The 23311-nt window shown below is 37.6% G+C and overlaps 1 protein-coding gene across 6 annotated transcripts in view; it reads right to left on the bottom strand.

The window, feature by feature from the left end:
• The window catches only part of TDRD7 (tudor domain containing 7), a 72760-nt gene continuing 49449 nt past the window's right edge, over positions 1–23311 (bottom strand). For all 6 annotated transcript variants that reach the window (XM_025432259.3, XM_025432260.3, XM_025432258.3 and 3 more), the window contains 8 exons: positions 21758–21960; positions 20484–20618; positions 18356–18442; positions 11978–12112; positions 9333–9443; positions 6998–7500; positions 2848–3008; positions 1–466 (listed from right to left, as the gene is read on the bottom strand). In XM_025432259.3, the coding sequence (XP_025288044.1) occupies positions 246–466; positions 2848–3008; positions 6998–7500; positions 9333–9443; positions 11978–12112; positions 18356–18442; positions 20484–20618; positions 21758–21960 (1556 nt within the window). In that variant the 3' untranslated portion in view covers positions 1–245. The remainder of the gene's footprint in view (positions 467–2847; positions 3009–6997; positions 7501–9332; positions 9444–11977; positions 12113–18355; positions 18443–20483; positions 20619–21757; positions 21961–23311) is intronic.

Raw genomic sequence — 23311 nt, 5'->3', positions numbered from 1 at the left:
TTTTTATTTGATAAACATTTTTATTCTAATATTATAGTAATAATTCAAGTGAAATTTTCTTTGAAAAGTCAACTCTGTTAAAACAAAACTTGTTAAATATCTTTCATCAAACAGAAGCGTATTCTTTTCAATCCCCACAGCAGTCAGAGCCCTGTAGCAGAGATAAGGTTTCTTTTTTTAAAGCCTACTACATTTTGTTATTGCTAAAAAATCTGAATTAGTTGTCAACATCTCAGAAGCAGTGATTAATTAACTTTTGAAAGCTCTACCAGATACTCTGACATAAAATCATGAATCCAGATATCTGTGTCTGGCAACGATGTGTCCACTAAATAGACTACGACTTTCCGGTCCCAAGGGTTAGCATTTTCTATAACTGTCTGCACCAACGCCACCAGAGGTTTCTTCTCCACATGATTTCGAAATACCATCGAAGCCTCCTCAGACCACTGGTTGCACTTCACCCCTAGGAGAAAGACAGGGAGTACAAGGATCAGTGAGGGGTCAGATGAGCCTTTCTTTGATCCGTAATAATGGAAAATTGTTCAGTCAATTCCAAAGTAGCTGAAACATACCAGGTTAGAACTTGTCTAATTAAAACAAAACAAAACAAAACAAAATAAAAAGATAGTTGCTCAACAATTTTAAAACCATTTTCCTATTCTGAATGGGGTTACTTCTGTAAACCTTTACCTACAGACACATGTTTCATTAAAATTGATGGCTGTGTTATAAAATGAAGTTATAACTACTGCCCACTTCCCTATATAAAGTATATGTACACTTAAACTGATAATGGGGATAACCAAGGCGAAGAAAAGATCAATAAAATCGGTAACACTGTTGTCAACTGTACTCAAAATATCAATATCATTGATACGTTTCTTATTGACAGACTTTTTTCTTGATGAACCAGATAACTTAGTGAAAGAGGAGGAGGAGGAGGAAGAGAATTCATACACCTAGAGTAGACTAATTTTTCAAAAAATTTTTTAATTTTTCAAAACTATATACAATACCATGGCAAGAGCCCTGGATTGAAAGTCTGGAGATCCAGTGACCATTCTCGGCTCTTCCTCTATCAACTGGTATGATCTTGGGCAAATCAAATGGCCTCTCAGGCCTCAGTTTACTTATCATAAAATAAACTCGTTGGACCAGATTCATTGTAAAACTCATGCATTTCTAAATCTTAAGCTTGAGGGCTCAAGTTAGAGAATTCTAAGTTAGAATTCTAAATTAGGTTTTAAAACAAAATTGACTGGGTGACAGGTACTGAGGGGGGCACTTGACGGGATGAGCACTGGGTGTTACACTATATGTTGGCAAATCGAACTCCAATAAAAAATATACAAAAAATAAAACAAAATTGAGATAAGAATAGGTGTTTTTCAAAAAATCTTAGTAAATTAACATGAATTAAGTCCACATATACTAGATTACAGAAACTATAAATGATGTCCCATAGTGATGAAGGTCTAGGAATTTCACACATAATTTAACAGACCCGCTCTCTATACAGTGAGTAGGTTATGTTCTTTGAGAATAAGAGAAGCCTAGAGTATCCTCCAAGCTGTTGTTTCACGACCTGGTTAATAGCAATAGTAACAGTACCTAACCCTCCTCGTGTTGGGGAGAAGTCAACAAGATGGAGTGGCTGGTAGAGACCTTTGCACATAATAAGTACCAGTGACTGTTAGCCATGGTGCTGGTGACAGGGATGATGGTGCCATGCACTCGTTCCTCACAGGCACTCCCCCTCTGGACAGTTTAATTATCATGCTTAACAACGTGTTGTTAGCAAAACCTGAACATTCAAAAGTCAAAACAAAACAAAACAAAACAAAAAAAACCCAAAAAACAAAAACATGATCATTAAATCTGAAGAAACTCTTCAGAGGTCTAAGTTCAAAGCAGACCAGTGGGGACGCCTGGGTGGCTCAGAAGTTGAGTATCTGCCTTTGGCTCAGGTTGTGATCCCAGGGTCCTAGGATTAAGTCCTACATAGGGCTTCCTGCATGGAGCTTGCTTCTCCCTTCACCTGTGTTTCTCCCTCTGTGTGTGTGTCTCTCATTAATAAATGTTAAATCTTAAAAAAAAAAAAAAAAAAAAAAAAGCAGACCAGTGGTAACCACGCTCATCTGCAAAATGCCATTTTTTGGTTCATATCTAACTACCATGGGAGTTTCCTCTGAAATCTAGCAGGAGACACACACACACAAAAACAATCCTGAAAAATACTTCAAAATAACACTGTGTATAGATGTAGATAGACATCACCAATAAAAGCCAGTCAAAAGAAAAAATCTATATACATAATTATCTTTCATTTCTGAGATCAAATCACTTCTGCTATGGTGCTAAATGTATGGAATGACCCAGGGTAAGGAAATCAGGGTGGCACCATGTGGTCACAACCCCCCATATCACATTACAGTGGGACACAGAGAGCCCCAGATGGCTGAAGGTCTTCATCTCTCATACTTTTGAGCTCCACACTCTCTACTAATGCTGGTGAACCTCTGGATGAAGCTACACCTAACTATGCATGTTACCTATCAATGGAATGCACACAGAGGAGCCGCTGGCACTTGTACTGCTGCCACAAAAATCTAACTGGACAATATTTTTAATAAGTACCCCAGACACCTACCAACTTACATCCTCAGATTTTTTTTTAACTTTTTTAAAGATTTATATATTTGGGAGAGAGACAACATGCGTGTGAATGCACACAAGTTGGGAAGGGGGAAAGGGAGAGTGACTGTGTGTGTTCCCCTAAGTACCCAGGACAAAATGACACTAGACACTGTGTGATGGCATGAGTTCGAATCCTGAAGAAATTACCTGCAAGTTGAGCTGTGACTGCTTGAAAGGGCAGCTTCCGGAACACAGCCGCCAGAGGCTGCACCTTTCTTATGTTGACCAGTTCATGCTTGCCGTAGTCCAGCTCATACACAGACACCAACCCGTTGGTCAGAATTCCTTTTAAAAGCACCCTGTGCCACCTAGATGTGCGTTGGATTAAAAAAGAAAGAAAAAGACACAAAGTCAACATGTGCTTTGTGGGAACAATGTATGAAGTAAAGAAAAATTAATGTAAATGACTTTTATTGAAATATGAGTCTGTACTGTCATCAAGGCTTTAAAAGAGACTGTTCCTTCTTACTCCAAAGGTTACTTACTACAAAGGTTACTTATTCTCTGCTTTGCCACCTGCTTACTTGATGGCATCTGTTCATTCAATCCCTGTTTATAGGCCTTGTGGAGCTAGTGCAGGAGCCCAAACACAATAAGCAGCAATCGCCACTAAAGCAGAATCAAACAGATGAAGGCCAATAGGGACAAGGCAAGGAGATCCCTTCACTCTGATAGGGAGACAGAGGTGGCCACAGGTCTAGGACAAGAGATATGTGTGGAAGATGGGCAGAGGGAGGCAGTCAGAACCAGGCCAGGCTGAAGACATGCATGGGAAGAAAAAGCACAGAAGATTCCATAGGCCGTGGCAATTGGCAGTGGAGCAAACACCACAGTAGAGCTAGAAGGCTGAATGTGTGAAAGAATGGAAGAGGAAATAAGACTGGGGAGAGAATGTGGGAAGAGATTACAAAACGTTTTGAATGCGAATGTGACCATTTTAGTCATGCCAAGGGAGGACACTGAAAAACAAAACAAAACACAAAGTCCAACCCACTGCCTAGAATAAAGAACCTGGAAAGGATTGGAGAGTATGGGGGAAGAAGAAAGTGGTTTCAGATCTGGAGGTCAAGGCATCAGAAAGAAATTCACATTAATGTACTTTTCTCCTCTGGGCCTATATTTATCATCATTACAATTAGAAAAGCTTAGACTTCAAAGTTAAAATATGAAGGACCATCTTAAAGTCCTGTAGTCTTGATTACATGATTGAAGAGTTTTATTACACCAAGGAAAGGAAGATTGTTTATAACATCTAAAAAGATAAGCGTCTATGGAGGCAGCCTCCACTCCTGCCCTGCCCTGGATGGCCAACCCAGACACCCTCTGAAACAGGTTCATTAGCTATAAGCCTCAAGCCTAGGCAATAGCAGGGAAGGGCCTGCTATTGGGTTGGGGCTGCCCAGACTGGATGGATTCTCTAGCACAAGCTGGTGGAAAATGGGTCCAGAAAACCCCCAGAGCTGCTATAGGGTGAACTCTAGTAAGAAAGCTACAAAGAGGCCAATTTTGGGCACTAGTGATTGGGGGCTTTGGGAGAAAATTCCAGAAACCTTCAGATAAGTGTACAGTGCAGCAAGCAATAACCCATTAGTCACAGAGACAACAGGGACATAGAAAGGTATCATAATAAGCATATGAACTTTGGAGACCAACAGAATTGGGCTGGATTTCCCCCAGGGCCATCTTCCAGCTGTGTTACCTTGGGATCCTATTTAACCTTTCTGAGCTTCAGTTATCTCATGTGCAATATTTAATTTAATTCACTTGAAGAAACCATGTTTATAGCCTAGCATGTGACTGGGCACATCATAGGTGCTTGGCAAATGGTAGCCAGCATCATTATTATTATAATTATTACTAAAATGAAGATAAGCTGTGTAAAAAAAAGCACATCAGACCAAATTAAAGAGAAATTTTCATATGTGGAAGTGGTGTAGGTTGCTACATTTGTGTAAGTGTGAAAGGAGATAAAAATATTTGGTTTCTACCTGTAGTATCATCTTTAAATTGTACAGGGCACATGCTGGTGGTCTGCGCTTTTAGCATATAAATAAGCAGTACAGAGCAGCAAGGAGAGCTAGCAGAAGACTTATGTGTTGTGCTTCTCTGCAGCTTTTAATTTTCAATGCTGATAGCTTAATTAAAGGCCTCTGTTTGGACTAGATTACCAATTTCAGTACAAGGCCTCCTGTGAATCATCTGCTGGAGAGGCTGTTAAAAACACTGATTCTGGGGTTCTATCTGCCCCACCCCTCCCGTCCTCCAACCCCCTCCCCGATTCTGATTCAGGGTGTCTGGGGAGAGGAAGGAGAATTTTAAGAGGTTTTCTAGGCTATTCTTAGCCACGATGGATTTGGAAACCAAGCAATCAACGGTGTATCTGAAATCCCTAAGCCTTAGTTTACCACAGTTGGGGACAGGGCTTAGTAAGTAGTTCTGGCGTATAGGCAAGATAGAAACTCTAAACACTTTACACTAAAAAATAAAAATAAAAAAAAAATAAACACTTTACACTGATTTGTTCATGAAGTTTAAGAAAATATCAGATAATCTGTTCTCATCTATAAGACATCTTTGATGATCTAGAGACAAATTAGCTGGTTAAAGTCTGGGAGTAGGACTGTTGGACCCATGCGGGGAGGGGGCTGAGTCTGAAGCGCCATACTGTAAGTCTCTGTTTATTAGCAGTTCTCCTGCCCCACATGACCCTGGCCCCCAAGTAGGACCTCCTCACTGCTAATCACCATTAATCTGTCCTTCAGATAACAGTTAACATTAGTTTCATTTTAACTGTGATTAAATTATTCTGTGAAGAGTTCTGATGTAGGCAAATTTACACAAGTGATGTTCCTGTGTGGAATTAAAGCCATGTATACTTACAGTTTAAACATGACATGGTGAAAATGTTTTTTTTGGGGAAGATGAAAAGCTTGTGACCTATATTCTGAATGGTTCTGAAAATGAGAGCTAGGACACTTTTTCTCTCTTAAGAGTGAAAAATTAGGCTTTTTTCTCTCTCATGAAAATAATGAAATTTTTACAAATGCCTATGCTTGATGTCTTAGGAATGAACAAAAGCATTTTATAAAAAATAAAATAAGCAGTTTGAAGTTTCAAACTGAGTTCTGGTTTGTGTGGGTGTGGGCGTGTGTGTGTGTGTGTGTGTGTTATGGGGGAACAGTTCTTTGTGTGTGACATCATCAAGTATGCTTGGTCAGTTACCCTAAAAAATGCTGGCAAAGGAGATGGGATGGGGGCAAAATGTTCCTCTCTAGGGCTTATGTGACCTTATAGTGCATAGAGTGCAGTGCTTGGGCTTCACTGGGTTGGAGCCAGAACACATTGGAGGGCTTTAGGAAAGGAGGATGTGGATTCAAATATGAAGTGTGAGAAAACGGGACTTCACAAATGAGAAATTGTGGTTCTCACTGTCTGAAGGCCGGAGAAGTGAACTAGGTAGGTACTGTTGCACCTTGTAAAAGGTGGCGCAAGCTCTCTGGGAGCAGCTGACAACATATATCAAGAATTTTGTCATCTTTAAACAAGTCATATCTCTTCTAGGAGTCTATATCATAAATAAATAATCTGAAATGTGAACGAAGATTTATGTTCATTGTTATTTAGAACAGTGAAAAATCTGGGAGAAAAAAACCCTATGTAAGAGAATGGTAAGTAAATTATGATTCCTCTTTATGATGGACTATTATTCAGCCATTAAAAATGTTTACAAAGAAATTTTATCGCATGGAAAAATGTTCACAGGATTAAGCAAAATAAATAGGTGTGGAATTATATATAATAATTATATATAATAATAATATACCAATTGTATGAATATGTATAGAAAAGAACTAGAAGAAATACATAAGTAGTTTAACAAAGGTTATGCCTCATTGGCTGATTTTTGTATACTTTTTTGTATTTTCTAAATTTTCTACAATAAGTACTTTGTTTTTAAAATTTAAAAGTCATTCAAACAAAACAAAAAAATAAGTCATTCAATAAAAAACATTATTTCTAAATAAACAATATTTTGTCTAATAGGAATATAGAAAAAACATTTAAACCTTCATTTTAGATATAATTAACATTTTAACAGGAATTTAATATATGGTCACTAGATTTTTAGATAAATGACATCATTTCAAATATCAAAAAATGGCATGATCATTAGTCTCATTTCACATTCAAAATTTCCATTTGTGTAGTTCAAAGTCTCCCTGCAGGGATTAAGGACTCTTGGTATCACTCTACATATTTTTCTTAGTAGAATAAAATGCTTTGTCCAAGGACCTACTTATTTTCCACTTTTGCAGCATACACTTGGTCTTTTTCCACTGCTACATGGCGCTCCTCAGACACACTGTAATACAGAATCATCTCTTCCATCAGAACTTCCAGCTTATGTATCTCTTGCCATGGCTGGATGACAAAGTAGCCCGGGTGACAGGCCACAGGCACGTACACATCCATGTGTTCCCCTGGCTTCGACAAGTGGACAGGAGGTGGCAGTTCCTCCACAGAGAGAGAGCTGGTGTGGTCCACCACGGACTTCTTGATGGCATCTGTGAGGCTCTTTCTGAAATTGTCTCCAGTGCTGCCGGGAACGGGGGTGCTACCACTTTTGCTGTTAGGAGAGCTAGTTCCACTGGATATGGCACTCAAAAACACATCCTTCTGATGCTTCCACAAGTCTGCATTTGTAATCTGGCGATTGATACTGCGGTGAGGATCGGGGAAGTTCTTAGGGGTAAATAAATAAATATGTGCGATCCCTCTAGTTTCGTCCACTTTCGTAACCTTTGGAAAACACATGAGATATTTCAACAAATCCAAGTTCACACTGAATTCCAAGAGGCAGTTATAATACCAACTTCAGATATTTAAAACATAGTATTTTGCAAGAAACCCCAACTTGCTAAAATTCATTTTATTTAAGGTAAGATAAATTATCTATCACAGCTGTAGTAGTGAACAGGTTTTTAAGTCCAAACAATCTAGATGCCAGCAGCTGGCTTATGGAAATGAAAACTTTATTAACATCTAAAAACTGAGGACCTTATAACCCACTAGAGGTCATTTCACTGAGATGGAGTCTATGTATCATGATTAAACACTTTTTTGGTTAATGAAATTTAAAAATGCTCAAAGTAAAGAGAACAGTATGACAAACCCTCATGTGCTCATCTCCCAGCTTCAACAATAACAAATCATCATAAGAATGGCAAGAGGTTCCATGCGCATTCCACCTAGGTTGGTGTATCCTCAGACTGGGAAGCAAAGGATAAAGCTTTGACATTCACCATACCCTTGGAGACCTCTGGTCCAAATGCCTTGTTTGGTCTTAATACCTGCCCTCACCCTTTATTGCCCCTCCCCAGTTACATGAGGGAGGGAACCTAAGGAGAAAAAGAGGAAAAAAGCTACACTCAATAGGCCAAAATTACAGCTTTGCCCCTTTACCCAAGAGACCTTTTTCCTAGCAGCTGGCTACTTCTCTCTGCCAGAGGGGTGAGTGTCTTACAGGAACAATGCGGACTGACAACTGGGATTGTAGAGCTGTGTGTCCCAAAGGGTTGGGTGCCTGGTAATTCTTACCAGCTCCTCTGATTTACCCTCGGAATGACAAAAATGAGATGCTTCCAGCCACATCAATCTCTTACCAAATAGGGCAGACAACGAAAGGCAGGAACAGAGGTCTGAGACAGGGAGATGAGGTAATTCATCTGTAGTAATTTACTTAAAAATAATTTTCCTAGCAGGATGAATCTATTTAAATTAATTAGCACTTCAAAGTGCTATGAATGAATGACTGCTAATTTATTTTGATATTTATGATACAGAAGTGCCATTTCAAAAATCAATCATTACAAAATATTTTTATTGAGTACCCTATACTCTGGCTTTAAGAGCTTAAACCATAGTTAAGAAACACAATATTCCTTATCGTGTGGCAATTAAAGAATATAAAATGGTAAGTAAGTGTGTAACTGTATAAACACAAAAAAATCCACGTGAGCTAGAATAATTTGGAGATTTTCATGAACATGTTTCTCAAGGGCATTTCACTGTTAAATGTTTATATAAAAATAACACTGTTTTCATTAAAACAGAGAACTATCTTACATTTCTATTCTTGGAAATAAGAGCAATGTTTTTGATACAAAGGTGCAAAAATGAAAAAGAAATTGGAGCTCATGAAATAAAGCAGTTTAAGTAAACCTTCAGGGGCAGAAAATGATTTGCTTATAAGCCATCTTACTTTAGGAAAAAAAAAAAAAAAGAAATAGAAGACCTATTTAAATGGTCTTTAGAAACATTTATCAAGTTCCCTCAGCTGGGAACTTGATTCTTTATCATGGAGCAAAACAGGAGCAGAGAACTCTGCTACCTTATTAATAGTGTGAAAATTACATAAAGGGTTTAAAAATAATATTGGAGATACAGGATACATTCTTAAATAAAAATCAAACCATGAAATAGTTTATCACACATGTGACTAATCTCTTAACTATAAAAGTGTGTCAGATCTGAAAGTATCAGTTTCACGGTAAGATAAAATTCTTTTACAGAAAAACAAATGAGCCCTTTTGGCTGACAGTTCCCTTTCCAAATGTATCAAGGTAACTAACCTTAATGCTACAGTCAGAGCAATTCAGAACAGAATCTCTCAACCAAAGCACAGCATCTGGTGTCCACATGCCAATAGACTGTGGAAGATCTGCTAAACAGCACTTTATAGCCTGGAAAGAAAACATGATGGAAAAACAAACACACCATCTTAAAATAGGTACTGATAAGTAATGTCAATGTTATTTTCCTATAAGTCAGATGTTGCTAAGATAGAAAGCAAGTAATAGCAATAGCTACTAATGAAGACTGAGGAGCTCTTAGGTTGGAGCATCTGCTATGTTCCTGGCTCTGTTTATTTTACCTCTGTTGTCTCTACTCCTAGCTTACACCAGGCACTTCATTCACACACATACTTATCCTATGATACTTCTGCATGATGGGCCAATGTTGTAGCCCCACTTTGCAGATGGTGAAATGGAATTAGAGAGACTAACTTGCATCGGATCACAGAGTTGTAAAGACAGGTTTGGGATTTATATTTAGGTCTTCCCTCTAAGTGCAACTAAAAAAATGAAGTGTCATTTGGATGAAATGACTCTGGGTGCAAAAATCTTTTCAGAGGCCAACATACTTCATTCAGCAGTTCCTGAGTACCTGTGGGTGCCAGGCATTTGTGGTCACCTTTGGAAGGAGGTTGTGAATAGAGTTAAGGAGGGCAAGAAAAAGTGAAATTCATAGATACCTAAATGCTTCATTTTCCCTAATGCCTTTTACCACCCACCATTACTGCACAAACTTCTGGAGAATGGGTGCAGCAGGGAATAAAAGGTGACCTTAAGGATGCTCTCCTGTCTCATGGAAGCCTTGAATTGTCTGAGGCAATCTTGTGAAGGGGAAGAAACCTACTTCCAGGATTCCCGGATTCCTTCTTTCTTCATTCTTCTTCAAGGGCTCCAAGACTCTCCCTGTGCCCCCTGGATGTGCCCTCTTTCTTGGTGGGGAGGAGGTCCCTTAGAGCAGAGAGAGCACACTCTTCAGAGGCCAGGGGGCCTGCAGAGGCCAGGGGGCAAGGATCCCTCCTTGCCAGATGGGCCAGATGGGGGCAGCACACTGGAGAGCAGGGGCCCTGCAAAGCGGAATGTCACTTCCCAAGCTCCCACAGAGCCCTGTCCCATAAAGGAGAGTGTTCAATATAGTCGGAGTTTCTAGTTTTGTCAGGATTTTTGTATGAAATTTTCTGATGAAAAATCTTGATGACCAATTCACAATTTAAAACATTGTTAACAGCCAAGAGCCCAAACCCAGTATTTATGGGTCAGCTTTGGCAGACAGACCATCAGTGTCCTATTCTGACTTAGACCTCTCTCACGGAGATGTCAGCCAGCAGCTTAGCCCAGTTGGCTCTTAAGGTTCTCCCAACTTCATTTCTATAAAATAACAAATCTAGATAGGATTAATAGAAAAAAATTTGGAATGGCTTTGAATGGTATAGCACAAAGAAAGTCCTATTGTGTGGCACTCCGACTGTCAGAGGCAGAGGGATGGATATTCTTTCCCCTCTAGTGAGGAACCTTTTCCAGGTCAGGCTGGCCCTGGGTGAATGTTCTAACATGGGGAACAGAGGCCAGAGGTGTTATCAAGTGAAAGTGGCATTTAACAATTTTCAGTATTATGGCTGAGCAACAATAAGAATAAAAGTGATTTTGAAAACTGGCTTGAACACAAGTTCAACAAGTTTTCTGTAACAGTCATTTCAGAAAAGGCAGTGGTGACAGGAGTGAGAAAAGTTACAAAAACCATGCTAATTATGGCTAAGCACTTTTTATTCACTGAATTTTGATGGCATAAGGTATCTTCTGGCAAATATAAGTGGCTTACTGAAATGACAGAATATTGATTAATTTTATTTTAAAAAACTACTAGTGTCTGTATAAAATCTTCTATTTCTCCTAAAGGTAGGAAATAGTTCTAAATAATTTTAATTCAAAATAATGCAAAATATTATCTGAATTTTTATTAATAGAGACAGGTTAGGCAGAAATTAATCTTTTTACTCAAATCTATGGAGAAAAATTCATGTAAGAAAATGGTTGAATATATGGGCAGCCCGGGTGGCTCAGCGGTTTAGCGCCGCCTTCAGCCCAGGGCCTGATCCTAGAGACTTGGGATCAAGTCCCACGTCCAGCTCCCTGCATGGAGCCTGCTTCTCCCTCTGCCTGTGTCTCTGCCTCTCTCTCTCTCTCTATGTCTATCATGAATGAATGAATGAATGAATGATAAATAAATAGAAAGAAAATGGTTGAATATAAACAGATTTCTTAAGATAATGGCCATTTAATTAATCTAAGAACACAGGACAGGAAGTAAGTATTACTTATAAGATCTTGAAACCGTGTAGAAGTGAGCACTGGCGTCTAATTATTAAAATGGAATCCCTAACTGGACAACATAGCCTAATGATGCGACATACTCGAAAACAAACATTTATCAAACAATTTCTGTAAGTTTGACTGATCTTCTTAAGTTAGCCAAACTTTACATCTGAAAACCAGTGAACAAACCACATTTGGACCATTTCCAATTTTGTTACAAACTCGGACTTTGCTCATTGTCAAGATCAAAACTGAGAGGGCATCTCACAATATGATTATAAATACATCCAAATCTCTTCCAGCAAATCTCCCAGGCTTGTAACATATAATACCTGAGGTGGTATCACAATTATTTCTTGTAGAAACCGAGGGGGAATTTCCCTGAGTTCAGACACTTTCACAGATGTCACGGTGCCAGAGTCCAGGAACTGAACATCAAGAGCCCGGCTGCTGTGAACATTCGTGATCTGCAGTGAGACAAATGTTGGCTAATTCATGAGCATATCCAAAAGGCCAAAGCACTTCTGTGCAATTATATTTTGTATAGCTCTAAAATGCATATAAAAAGCAACAAAGACCATCAGTGATAATTAAGTTTTCTTATTTTAAAATGTACCTATTTACCAAATAAATATTCTTTTAGAATAGATTTAATTTCAACATTGAGTTGTTAAGTCATTTAATCAGTAGTAATCACTAAACTAATAATAATAAAATCCACAAATATAATATTTGCTGTGTTTTCAATTCTAGGACACTATTGATTATAAAACAATCTGATACATCATTATATATTGATTAAAGATGTAATCTGTTCTCCAAAATATTAAAATATGAGGAAGAAAACACTATTGTGTCTTAGCAATGAGGAAATAAAGAATAGAATTCAGACAGAAGTTTTCTTAAACACGTAAATATTATATATTTTTAAATCATAACATATTTTGGCATTTTATAGCTTTGTCAAAAAGCCCACTGACAGTTTTTATCATTTGTTCCATGAAATTGAAACTCAGAGTCATAGAGAGGTAAAATAAATCCAAATTAATAATTCAAAAATTGGAAAATTACACACTGAGTCAAAGCAATAATTACCTATCTGTGGTCAAAGGGTAACATTACAGCATAACATTCTGGGTATACCTTTAAATGCCCAAACTTCCCTTAATAAGCCTTTGTGATATTTGCCTCAGTGAATACAGTTAGCATTGGCCAAATATAGCCCCATCAGGATGGTTATGTGGGCAGGGACTTCATGCCTATAGTTGCTCTCATTGCCACCTTGAGAATGGTGGTGCTTTCAGCATAATGACTGTCAAGAAGAACTGGACCGCTCTTGGCATGGAATATGCCAAACGTATATCAGATATAACAAAACTAAAGCCTTTTTCTAATGCTCTGGTAAATGCTTTATTAATACAATAGCATAACTTAAGTGAAATGAGTCATCAGAGAAAGACAATTATCATATGATCTCACTCATAAGTGGAATTTAATAAACAAAACAGGATCATAGGGGAAGAGAGAAAAAAATAAAACAAGACAATCAGAGAGGGAGACAAACCATAAGAGACTCTTAATCATAGGAAACAAACTGAGGGTTCCTGGAGGGGAGGGGGATGAAGGGATGGAGTAACTGAGTGATGGACATTAAGGAGGGCACATGACGTAATGAACACTGGGTGTTATATAAGACTGATGAGTCACTGACCTCTACCTCTGAAACCAATAATACATTATATGTTAATTGAATTAAAATAAATTAATTGAATTTAAATAAAAAAATATAGCCATCCAGGTGGGAAAAAATATAATAGCATAGCTTTTTGATTTTTTAAGACTTTGATAAATACAAACAGTATTACAACAGTACCTTCTAATGTAATTTTTTATTCAAACATATATACTGAACAGATATACTGGTATGGTTGGTATATATTGAATGGTTATTATATCCAAGCATAACTGTGCAGAGACATATACTTCCCCATCTCAAAGAGCTCCGAGTCTCATGAGTGATGATGACACAAATATATAATCAGAATATAATGTAATAAGGCAATAATAAATTTATGCATGAGGTACTATAAGAACATAGAGACTTCCTGTCTGGGTACCTGACCCAGACAGGAAGTAGATGTTAGGGCAAGTTTTCATTCAGGAAGAGGGAATGCCTGGAATTGGTACTTTTCTTTAAAATGTACTTTTTTCTTCTTATATTAGTAAAATACCTTTATCACAGAAAACTTAATTAAAAGATATGAAAATCACTTATAATCTATAATAGATTATAATTATCCTTCTAGTCTTTTATCCACACATTTACAAAGAATTAGATTTATAAAAATTAGAATGTATTTGCATATACTATTTCATAATTGGCTACTTTTCATTAAATGTCTCAAAAATACTTCATGTCACATTATCTTTTATATCACTTTAATATTACATAAGTCTGTCAGGTACATTGTGACTTATCTAACCCTTTGGCTGGATAATTTAAGTTGTGTAAATCTTTGCTCTTTTAAGAAATAATCATACTTTTTGCATATTTGTATTTCCTTTTCCACAAATTAAAATTTCATAAATATCACTATTTCAGCTGGACTTTACATGATGAATGGTAGTAAATGAGGTTGGTAAGAGTAGTTACCAATTAGGGGCTAATCTGAACATTTCAAACACAGGGGGAAAAGATGAGCAAGACATACATATTTCTTATGCATGGGGGCTACAAGCATTTTGGTTATGTTGGAATGTAAAGGGAGAGGCAGGGCAAGGCAGGAGATGAGGCTGAGAGAAAGGTAAAGGTAAAATCCTGGCGAGCCAGATGTCCTCAAGAACCAGACTTTACCCTGTAGATGAGAAGAAGCCAAAACCAAGTCTTTTTTTTTATTTTAAACCAAGTCTTAAGGAGAAGAATAAGATGGTCAGCTTTATAAGAGGCCACGTATTGTTGGTGGTCAGACTGGGTAAGGGCTTTGGAATCAAGTAGATAGGGTTTTAATCTCAGCTCATACTTTCTAGATGAATGACTTTTCTCCTCAGTCAGAATGGGATCACAGGATTTTGTGAAGAATTAACTGAAATCAATTATGTTTAGAAAACCTTTGTGTCTGGGAAATAGTAAGCCTCACTGAAAGTTGGATGTATTACGATTTGCTATTATTTATATTTTGGGTCACTCACTCTAGTGGCATCCATGGCTCCAATGGAGGAAGCCAAGAGTAAGGACAGAGGAACCATGGTATTACAGTGATCTAGGCAAGAAATGATAAAGAGGTGAAAATGGCAGGCTTTGGTGATTAGTTGCCCTGGAGGCTGAGGAGGATGCAGGAATCCAAGTAACTCTCGAGCACCAGGCTGAATGGTTGCATGAATGGTGGTACCACTAGAATACAGACATAGGAAGACAAAGATGGGGAAAGATAATTTTGGCTTCAGACATGCAGAGCTTGAAGAGTTTGCAAATGGGCAATTAGGCTGACTTCTGCCTAAATCTGAAGCTCACCAAGGGCTAGAAAACAAACTGGAGAGTCATGAGGACCAAGTCGGTAACTGAACCAATGAGATGGCATTACTTAGAAGGCTGAGAAGAACTGTGAACCGGGACAGGACTTGGGGCACTGACACAGACACTGCAGAGTGCAGGTGGGGGGCAGGTTTGGGTGAAAAATAGGAGAAGCAATCATTAGAATATCCTGAAGAAAATTAGGAGGATTTGATACCATGATAGCTTAGTGAGAAGGGGATTTCAAGTTTTAATACTGTTAGTGCAGCCGAGAGGCCTGGTAAGAGAAGACCTGGAAGACAACAGCTGAATTATGCAGCAAAGGTGTGGTTGCAAGGACAGGTTGTGGGAGTGCAGGTAGAAGTTAGACAGCAGTGGCTCAGAGCTGTTTGAAGGTGGCACAGAAAGTGAATACAGACCACTTAGGATGTGTCTGCAGAAAACAGGAAGAAGTAATGGCCACTGAACAGAGTTGGCTCAAGTAAGTTCAGAAGGTGTAGGCATTAAATAAAGCTTAGACAAGCTACAATGTCAAGAAGAAATACATCATTTAAACACAGGATCTGCTTTTCATTAATCATTCTTCCTTCCCTAACTTTCTATGCATTACTAAGAGAATGAACACTTCTACTACGTCCCAGGTGGACAATGCACAATTTGATAGAAAAACAAAAATAATATTAGATATTTATCTAAAGCATTTGACATACACCAAAAAGGTATTTTGCCAAAAAAATCAGAACCTGATGCTACACAGGAAGAAACTCAAGCTGTCAGATGCTCTATAAAATGCTGCTACTCTAAAAATAGAGCTACCCTATAACCCAGCAATTGTGCTACTTGGTATTTATCCAAAGGATACAAACATAGTGATTCGAAGGGGCACCCGCACCCCAATATTTATAGCGGCAATGTCCACCATGGCCAAAATACAGAAAGAGATCAGGTGTCCATTGACAGATGAATGGATAATGAAGAAATGGTATATATATACAATGGAATATTATCCAGCCATCAAAAAGAATGAAATCTTGCCATTTGCAACAATGTGGATGAAACTAGAGGGTATTATGCTAAGGGAAATAAGTCATTCAGAGAAAGACAAATACCTTATGATTCCACTCATGTGGAATTTAAGAAACAAAACAGATAAACATAGGGGAAGGGAAGGAAAAATAAAATGAGAACTGAGAGGGAGGCAAACCATAAGAGACACTGAACTCTAGGAAATAAACTGAAGGTTGCTGGAGGGGAAGGGATAATTGGGTGATAGGCATTAAGGAGGATACTTGATGTGATGAACACTGGGTATTCTATGTAACTGATGAATCACTAAATTCCATCTCTGAAACTAATTTTTAAAAATGCTGCTACTCTTCAAAAAGCCATGAACAACAAAGAAAGTCAGAGCACCTGCCAGGGTGGTGGAAACTAAGATGGCATGACAGTTAACTACAACTTGGGATCCTAGAGCAGAAAAAGGACATTTGCAGTGCAATGTGGGTAAGGTCAGTAGAGTCTATAGATTAGTTAATAATATTACATCAGTGTTGATTTCCTGGTTCTGATAATGGTTATGCAAGATGCTAACGACTGGAGACAGTGGGTAAAGGACATACGGGAACTCTTTGGACTATTTTTGCAGCTTTGTAAAAGCCTGAAATTATTTCAAAATGAAAAGTTAAAAAATTGAATATTTGTGTATTTGTATGTAATACACTAAACAGCACAGAGCTTTAAAATTCAAATAATGTCATGTTCTTTTTTTAACAAGTTATGTTTTTGAAGTTTATAGCTAAATATGCATCTCTTGGTCATGTAACCCCAGATTTCAGCCTTCTAACATTCACATTAATGACAAAAATTACTCTAAAACGGCTGCTTTCATTAAAGTAGATATGACAAAGTTTTATTCAAATAAAGGTAAAATTAGTATAATTATCAAGATGCTACTACACAGTATCAAAAAAATGAATAAAGCAATGGTATTCACCTTATTAGGGTGGGTTTGAGAATCGTATAAAAATTAGCGATACTATCCTCCCCAAAATACTTAACACACACACACACCTAATTTGTATACAATTCATAGGGTTCAGAACCTCCACCCCCTTAAAGTAGAGGTCCTTGCACCTAAATTAAGAACCTCTATAAGAAAGACAAAAAGGGGAAAAAAATCAAACCCAAGTTTGCAATTTTAGCAATTGTACATAGTAGATATCAGAAATAGAAGGGAAGAAAGAAAAAAAAAGAAACAGCCACCACAAAAATCCAAAACCCACCTTTGAAAAACACAGAAATATACAAAATATAACAGATCTCTTTTCAAGTTCATAATTGTGCTTGCAAGAAAATAAGACGATTATGACGGACCAGAAATAGTATGTGAACACCGAAGCCAACCCCAGCCTGGGCAGGAGGGAAGGAGGATCTGAGACTCCCTTCCCCAGGAAGCCAGAACTCTCAAAGGGCTCCCCCAACCCAGCAAAAGTGTGACTCTAGAGAGCAATTAGGCAATATCTAGTGAAACTGAAGACACACGTTCTCTCGACCCAGAAGCTCTGTTCCTTCTTGGGTACCCTGGCAGACATGCACGGGAAGGCTCCTGGCAGTGCTGTCCATAACAAAACCTTAAAAACAATCTTCATATCCATTGTTAGGAGAGTGGAGTGATCATGTTGACATCTTCATACACTGTTATATCAAACAGCAGTGAAAACAAATGAACGAGGGTTATACACACCCACATGGATGAACCTTACACATAATGAATGAAGAAGCATGTTTCAGAAGAATCAATACATTGCACTATTTACATGTATTTTATAAACATTTATCTCCTCAGTTATATTTTATTAAGTTTTACTATAAATATTCTATGCACATTTTCATTTCTGTATTTCCACTATCTCTATATTAAAATCTATAGGTAGCAAAAATTAGTATGTATAAATACAAATATAGTGAAAGTATAAAGAAATGAATAGGAATGACAAACACCACATTCAGCTGGCAGCTCCTCCAGGGTGGGAGTAGAAGAAGGAGATGCAAACATGGAGCCTCAACCACACTGGGCATGTTTTATTTCTCACATGGTGATGAGTACGTGGGTGCTTATTTCATTTTTTACAAAACTTGTTTGTAGGTCTGAAACATTTCATAATAAGCTTAAAAAAAGAAGTCAAGTGACTGATTTTACCTCTACTCGTAACCATTTTCCTTTGCAATGGAAGAGGCAGACTTTTCCACAGAAGGGTAATGAAACGAAGTACTCGGAGGTCATGTGCTACAAAACAGAAATGCAAAACACTTTTATTACTCTTAGCAAGCAGCGGATTTCTACACTGTTAGAAAAACATTGCTGTGGCTCGGGCTGACTGGTGCACCCATACTTAGCCAGGCTCCCCATGAGGAGTGTGCAGTTGTGTGTGCATGAGGGCGATGGAACTTCTGTCTTGTTTCTCAGACATTTGTTGATGGCATTGTCTACTCTCCCTCCTCACACATGGCTCATAAATCAGCCCTGTTAAAATGTCTACAAACGTTAGTGTGCAGGTCAGTATGATTCATCCAGCACTGATGCCATCAGTTAAACACGAAGAGGGAGGATGACTCTGCCAAAGGAGAAGAGCCTGGATGACAGTGAGGTTGGGCTAGCTGTCCAGAAGGCCTCTTCCTTTCAACTTTTTTTTTTTAAGATTTTATTTATTTGACAGGGAGAGAGAGAAAAAGAGTGAGCACACAAGTAGGCAGAGTGGCAGGCAGACAGAGAGAGAGAAACAGGCTCCCTAGTGAGTAGAGCCCCCAGTACTTGATCCTAGGACCCTGGGACCTGACCTGAGCCCAAAGCAGACACTTAACTGACTGAGCCACCAGGCACCCCTTCTTTTTAACTTTTAACATTTAAATTCAAAGATGAGATTTTAATTCCCAAATAAATGTTATCAACACAAATACAGAGATCGGTGCCAGTGAAATGTCAACAAATCACGGCTGTAAACCTCTTCATCCTTCTCTTTGCTGTAGTTTGAAGCTAGGGACCTGCCATGGTCTTGCTTGTTCAGGATGAATGTTTCTACTCTCCCCAAAGGCAATGTCTCCATTCAGGTTACCAGTACACAAGGGACTATCAAGAGAGCTTTTCACCACCAGAGGTAATAAGAACATATATGTAAATGAGTCACTGGAGTCAGCTTCTCTGGAGGTCTCAGATTTCTCCAAGATAGATTAGCAAACCAAACTTAAGTAATAACCCTGAGATACAACTAAGACATCTGTATTACAGAAAGAGGTAAAGCTATATAGATCTAATGCCTCAGTTCTAGGCTGTAGTCTGAATACAAGTTTAACCCAATTCAGTAAATATTTTGGAATACCTATTCTATGTATGACACTAGATTACATACTGTAGTAGCTAAATGAATTAGGTACTTAACAGTACCTGGTAAGGCAAACAAACCTTCTACCCTCAAGAAGCCTGCACTCTAGTAAGGCAAACAAACACCCAAATAGGTAAACTACCATGCTGCAAATGATGCCAGGAGGCACATTCAGAGGTTAGAGGGAAGGGTTCACTTCTGTGGGTGAGGGGGGTCAAGACTGAAGTCATATTAGGGTTTAATCACTCAAAACCATAGCATATTCCAGATTACAAATATAATCCCCTAATGGAGGTAAGAACATCACCTTAGAACCTTAAAACAAAACCTCTACAGATTGTGATTCAGAAAATACTACTAGAATCAAAGGGTAAGGAGCTTATTAATACATTTAAACACAGAACCACATTTACTGAGATGGTAGGTTCTCAGGGACCAAAAAAAGCTTGGGGAGTGATGCCTAGAAATTATCTTCCCCTGAATTCCATGGTTTTATCTGAGACAGAGGACCCATCTGGCTCTAGCAAACAAAGCTACAAGCAGCTGCACTACAGTATCACCAACTGTACCTTGTAAATAACAAATCTGTCAGTTACTGAGCACTTACTCTGTGCCAGACACTGTGCTAAACAGTCTTGCCACTGGTCCTCACAACAATCTTATGGATGGATATACACCCTATTATATCCTCATTTGATAATGCAGAAACCAGTGGTTTTTGTTTTGTTTGTTTTGTTTGTTTGTTTGTTTTTTGTTTTGTTTTGTTTTGTTTTGTCTTTTAAGTTCTGCAGTCTGGGGCTCTTACCCACTACTGTATAGCTTCTACCTTCTACTATTCAAAAGTTACACACACGTATACTATTTAGTACATTCTTATATTTAATATTTAGAACATTCTTGTTTGCAATTTTAGGATTAATGCTAGAGGAGGAGGATTCTCTGCCATACCTTACAATGGAAGTAGTCCTCTATCTTATGCAGAAGATCGTTGAGCTTGTTCAGACCTTTACAAGGCACCTGGCAGTAGAGTGTGCCATCAGAGCAAATATTAGTCACTCTGACATTTGTGTACATAGCATCAATCTGGAACAAACAAAGGACACACCAAGGATGCTTGAGAATAGAGCGTAGCTCTTATCTGCTTAAGGGGTGACAAATCTCATTTGTCTTTGCATTTCAAAATCTTTTAAGTAAGCTGGAGAATAGATAAGATGATAGAGTAATGTGAAAAACTCATTTGGATACCTCTTTCTGAAAGGAGTATCTAATATCATGTGGTGAGGCACAAGGTAGACATTTTGCATACATTAACCTATTACCATGTTTCATTGCCTAGAAAGGCTAAGAATATAATTTGGGTTTTTTTCTCCCCATTAATTTATAGAAGTTATAATTACATAAAAATGTATTTTTGCAATATGATCAGAAATTAAAATTTAAAACTCACAAAATCAATCCCATTATCAGCCCACTTTCTAAAATGTGTTTATTGGCCACATGAAGGTTAGTAATTTTTAAAAACTATAAATGTAAAAGTTTAATTTTGGCCTTTGTTTTTAGTCAAACTATAATATTATCTTTATAGTTCACTTTTGTTCTACCTAGTAAAAAAATGTTTTTCCAATGTTGCAACAAAGCCTTCACAAGGACCATTTTAACATCCTATTCTTTAGAGTTGGCTGTTCTATAAGTTATTTAAGAATTTCCTTCTTTGCAGTAATTTATGTTTTTCACATTTTAAAACTGTAAAAGCTAGCAACTTAATAAACATCTTCATGGATCTAACTTCCCCTTTTATAGTAGTATCCGCCCATATTGTCTTTGCAAAATAATTTTTTTACATTTTTGAAATTTAAATTCAATTTGCCAACATATGGTATAGTACCCAGTGCTCATCCCATCAAGTGCCCTCCTCAGTGCCTGTCACCCAGTTACCCCATCCCTCTGCCCACCTCCCCTTCCGCAACCCTTTTTTTGAAAATAATTTCATATAAAATACAATTTTAGTGTAGAAACTGGAAAATAAAATGAAAACCCAATTCCTAATAATGACTGTTTATGTTTTGGCCTTCTTTCCCCCTCCAACAGCACCCTTTGCCTTTTTCCCCTCAATACACAATCTGTCCCTATTTGTTGCTAGCCCAAAATTTAAAATGTTCTTTTCTAATAACTTTCTTCCCTACAATATGTTTAACAGATGACTATAGTGGTCACTGTGCTACCTGAAGGTGAGCCTCCAGAGACTTGTCACAGATCGCCTTTAAGCAGGTGGCGTTAATATTGACGTCGTCATCTCCTGAGGTGTCATACAGAACAACAAGCGGGATATCCGCTTTTTCAAGTATTTCCACTGCAAAGATCTTTCCACAAGTTAAAGATTCAACCACCTTTACTAAATCAGGATCATCACTTAAAACTTCCAACCCTGAAAAATATTGAATATTTTAATTTCTACTTAATTAGCAGAATCATTTTAAGATAAATGGATTGTTTATCTTAAAATGTTTTGGCCACTTATTATAATTGTGAATCTACTATAAAATTCTTACAAAATTTTCTAGGGAACCTTTGTTTTACATAACCTATCCTTAGGTCTTCTAATATATATTATAGTGTGAATGCCCTTTTAAATGATTACATAAAGGCAGGCAATCTTAAAACAGAAAAAAGCTGATGTTCTATCAGAATTTCTACCTAAGGAAAATGGTCTTCACTTTATATACAAACATATATTTAAAACAAAAAGGCTAATACATATAAGAAGTTATCAGTTATGTTTACCAGTCATGTATTTGTAATGCTTTTCCTAAAAATTTACCCTTCACCTTTTCATTTTTCTAATTAAATATACAATTATTTCATATAAAATGAACATGCATTTATTGGAAATTTACAAAATAATTTTTTCTGTATTTCTTTTTAAGTACACTAGGATGATTCTGAATATGCCAAAGAACTTTGTGATTTATCAAAGAAAGATTAAATTGTGTTTAACATAATATGGGTATCAGGTGAGTTTTATTGTAGGCTAATTACTTTAAATTCTTTGAAAATTATAATTCTATGTAGCATATACATGACAACTCTAAGTTATTCTATTAAACTAATTAAAACAAGCTCATCATTTCTGTAATGGTACTATAAGGTTCATTTCTGTATTCTTCCCCTTGAAATCCATAAGCACAAATTCACAGACTCCCTCTGAGATACATTTCTCTTGTTCTCTTTCTGTTCTCCAGACACGTAACATTACAGCTTTTCCCAAACCTCTCATTTCAGCATCCTAACTCTTGTCCTGTGCTCTTGACATGTTCTTTTCCAAACTAACTCTCACAGGTTTCTAACAGGCTTCTAAAATTACTTGAGATTTATCTCACAGAGCCATACCCAGCTCCTTTGATATAAAGACTCATTCTTGCTAAGAAGGAGGTATTTTTCCTTGGGCTAATTTTCAGGAAAGAATGGTGATCATTTTCTGAATTTAGCTCAGGCTCTCCTGGCACAGTGCTCACACACTTCCATTTCCATGTCTTTCTTCACATATGAACACAGCCACTGCATCCTCCACAATTGGAGGTTATCCCTACCATGTCACTGTTGCACACGTGAGGAGGAAAGAAAAGAACAGTGATACATCGACTGTGCCAGGGATGCACTAACTCATGCTTGGGTGCACGAAGGAGTGTTACTTGGTAATGAGCAGCACCCAGAGCCCACTTCCATGGGAAGAAGCAGAAAGTCACTTCACAAAAGGTCCAACAACTGGATTCAAACTA

Source organism: Canis lupus, chromosome 11 (assembly GCF_003254725.2).
Source record: "Canis lupus dingo isolate Sandy chromosome 11, ASM325472v2, whole genome shotgun sequence".
NCBI lineage: Eukaryota > Metazoa > Chordata > Mammalia > Carnivora > Canidae > Canis > Canis lupus.
This window is presented reverse-complemented; position numbering and strand designations above follow the sequence as displayed.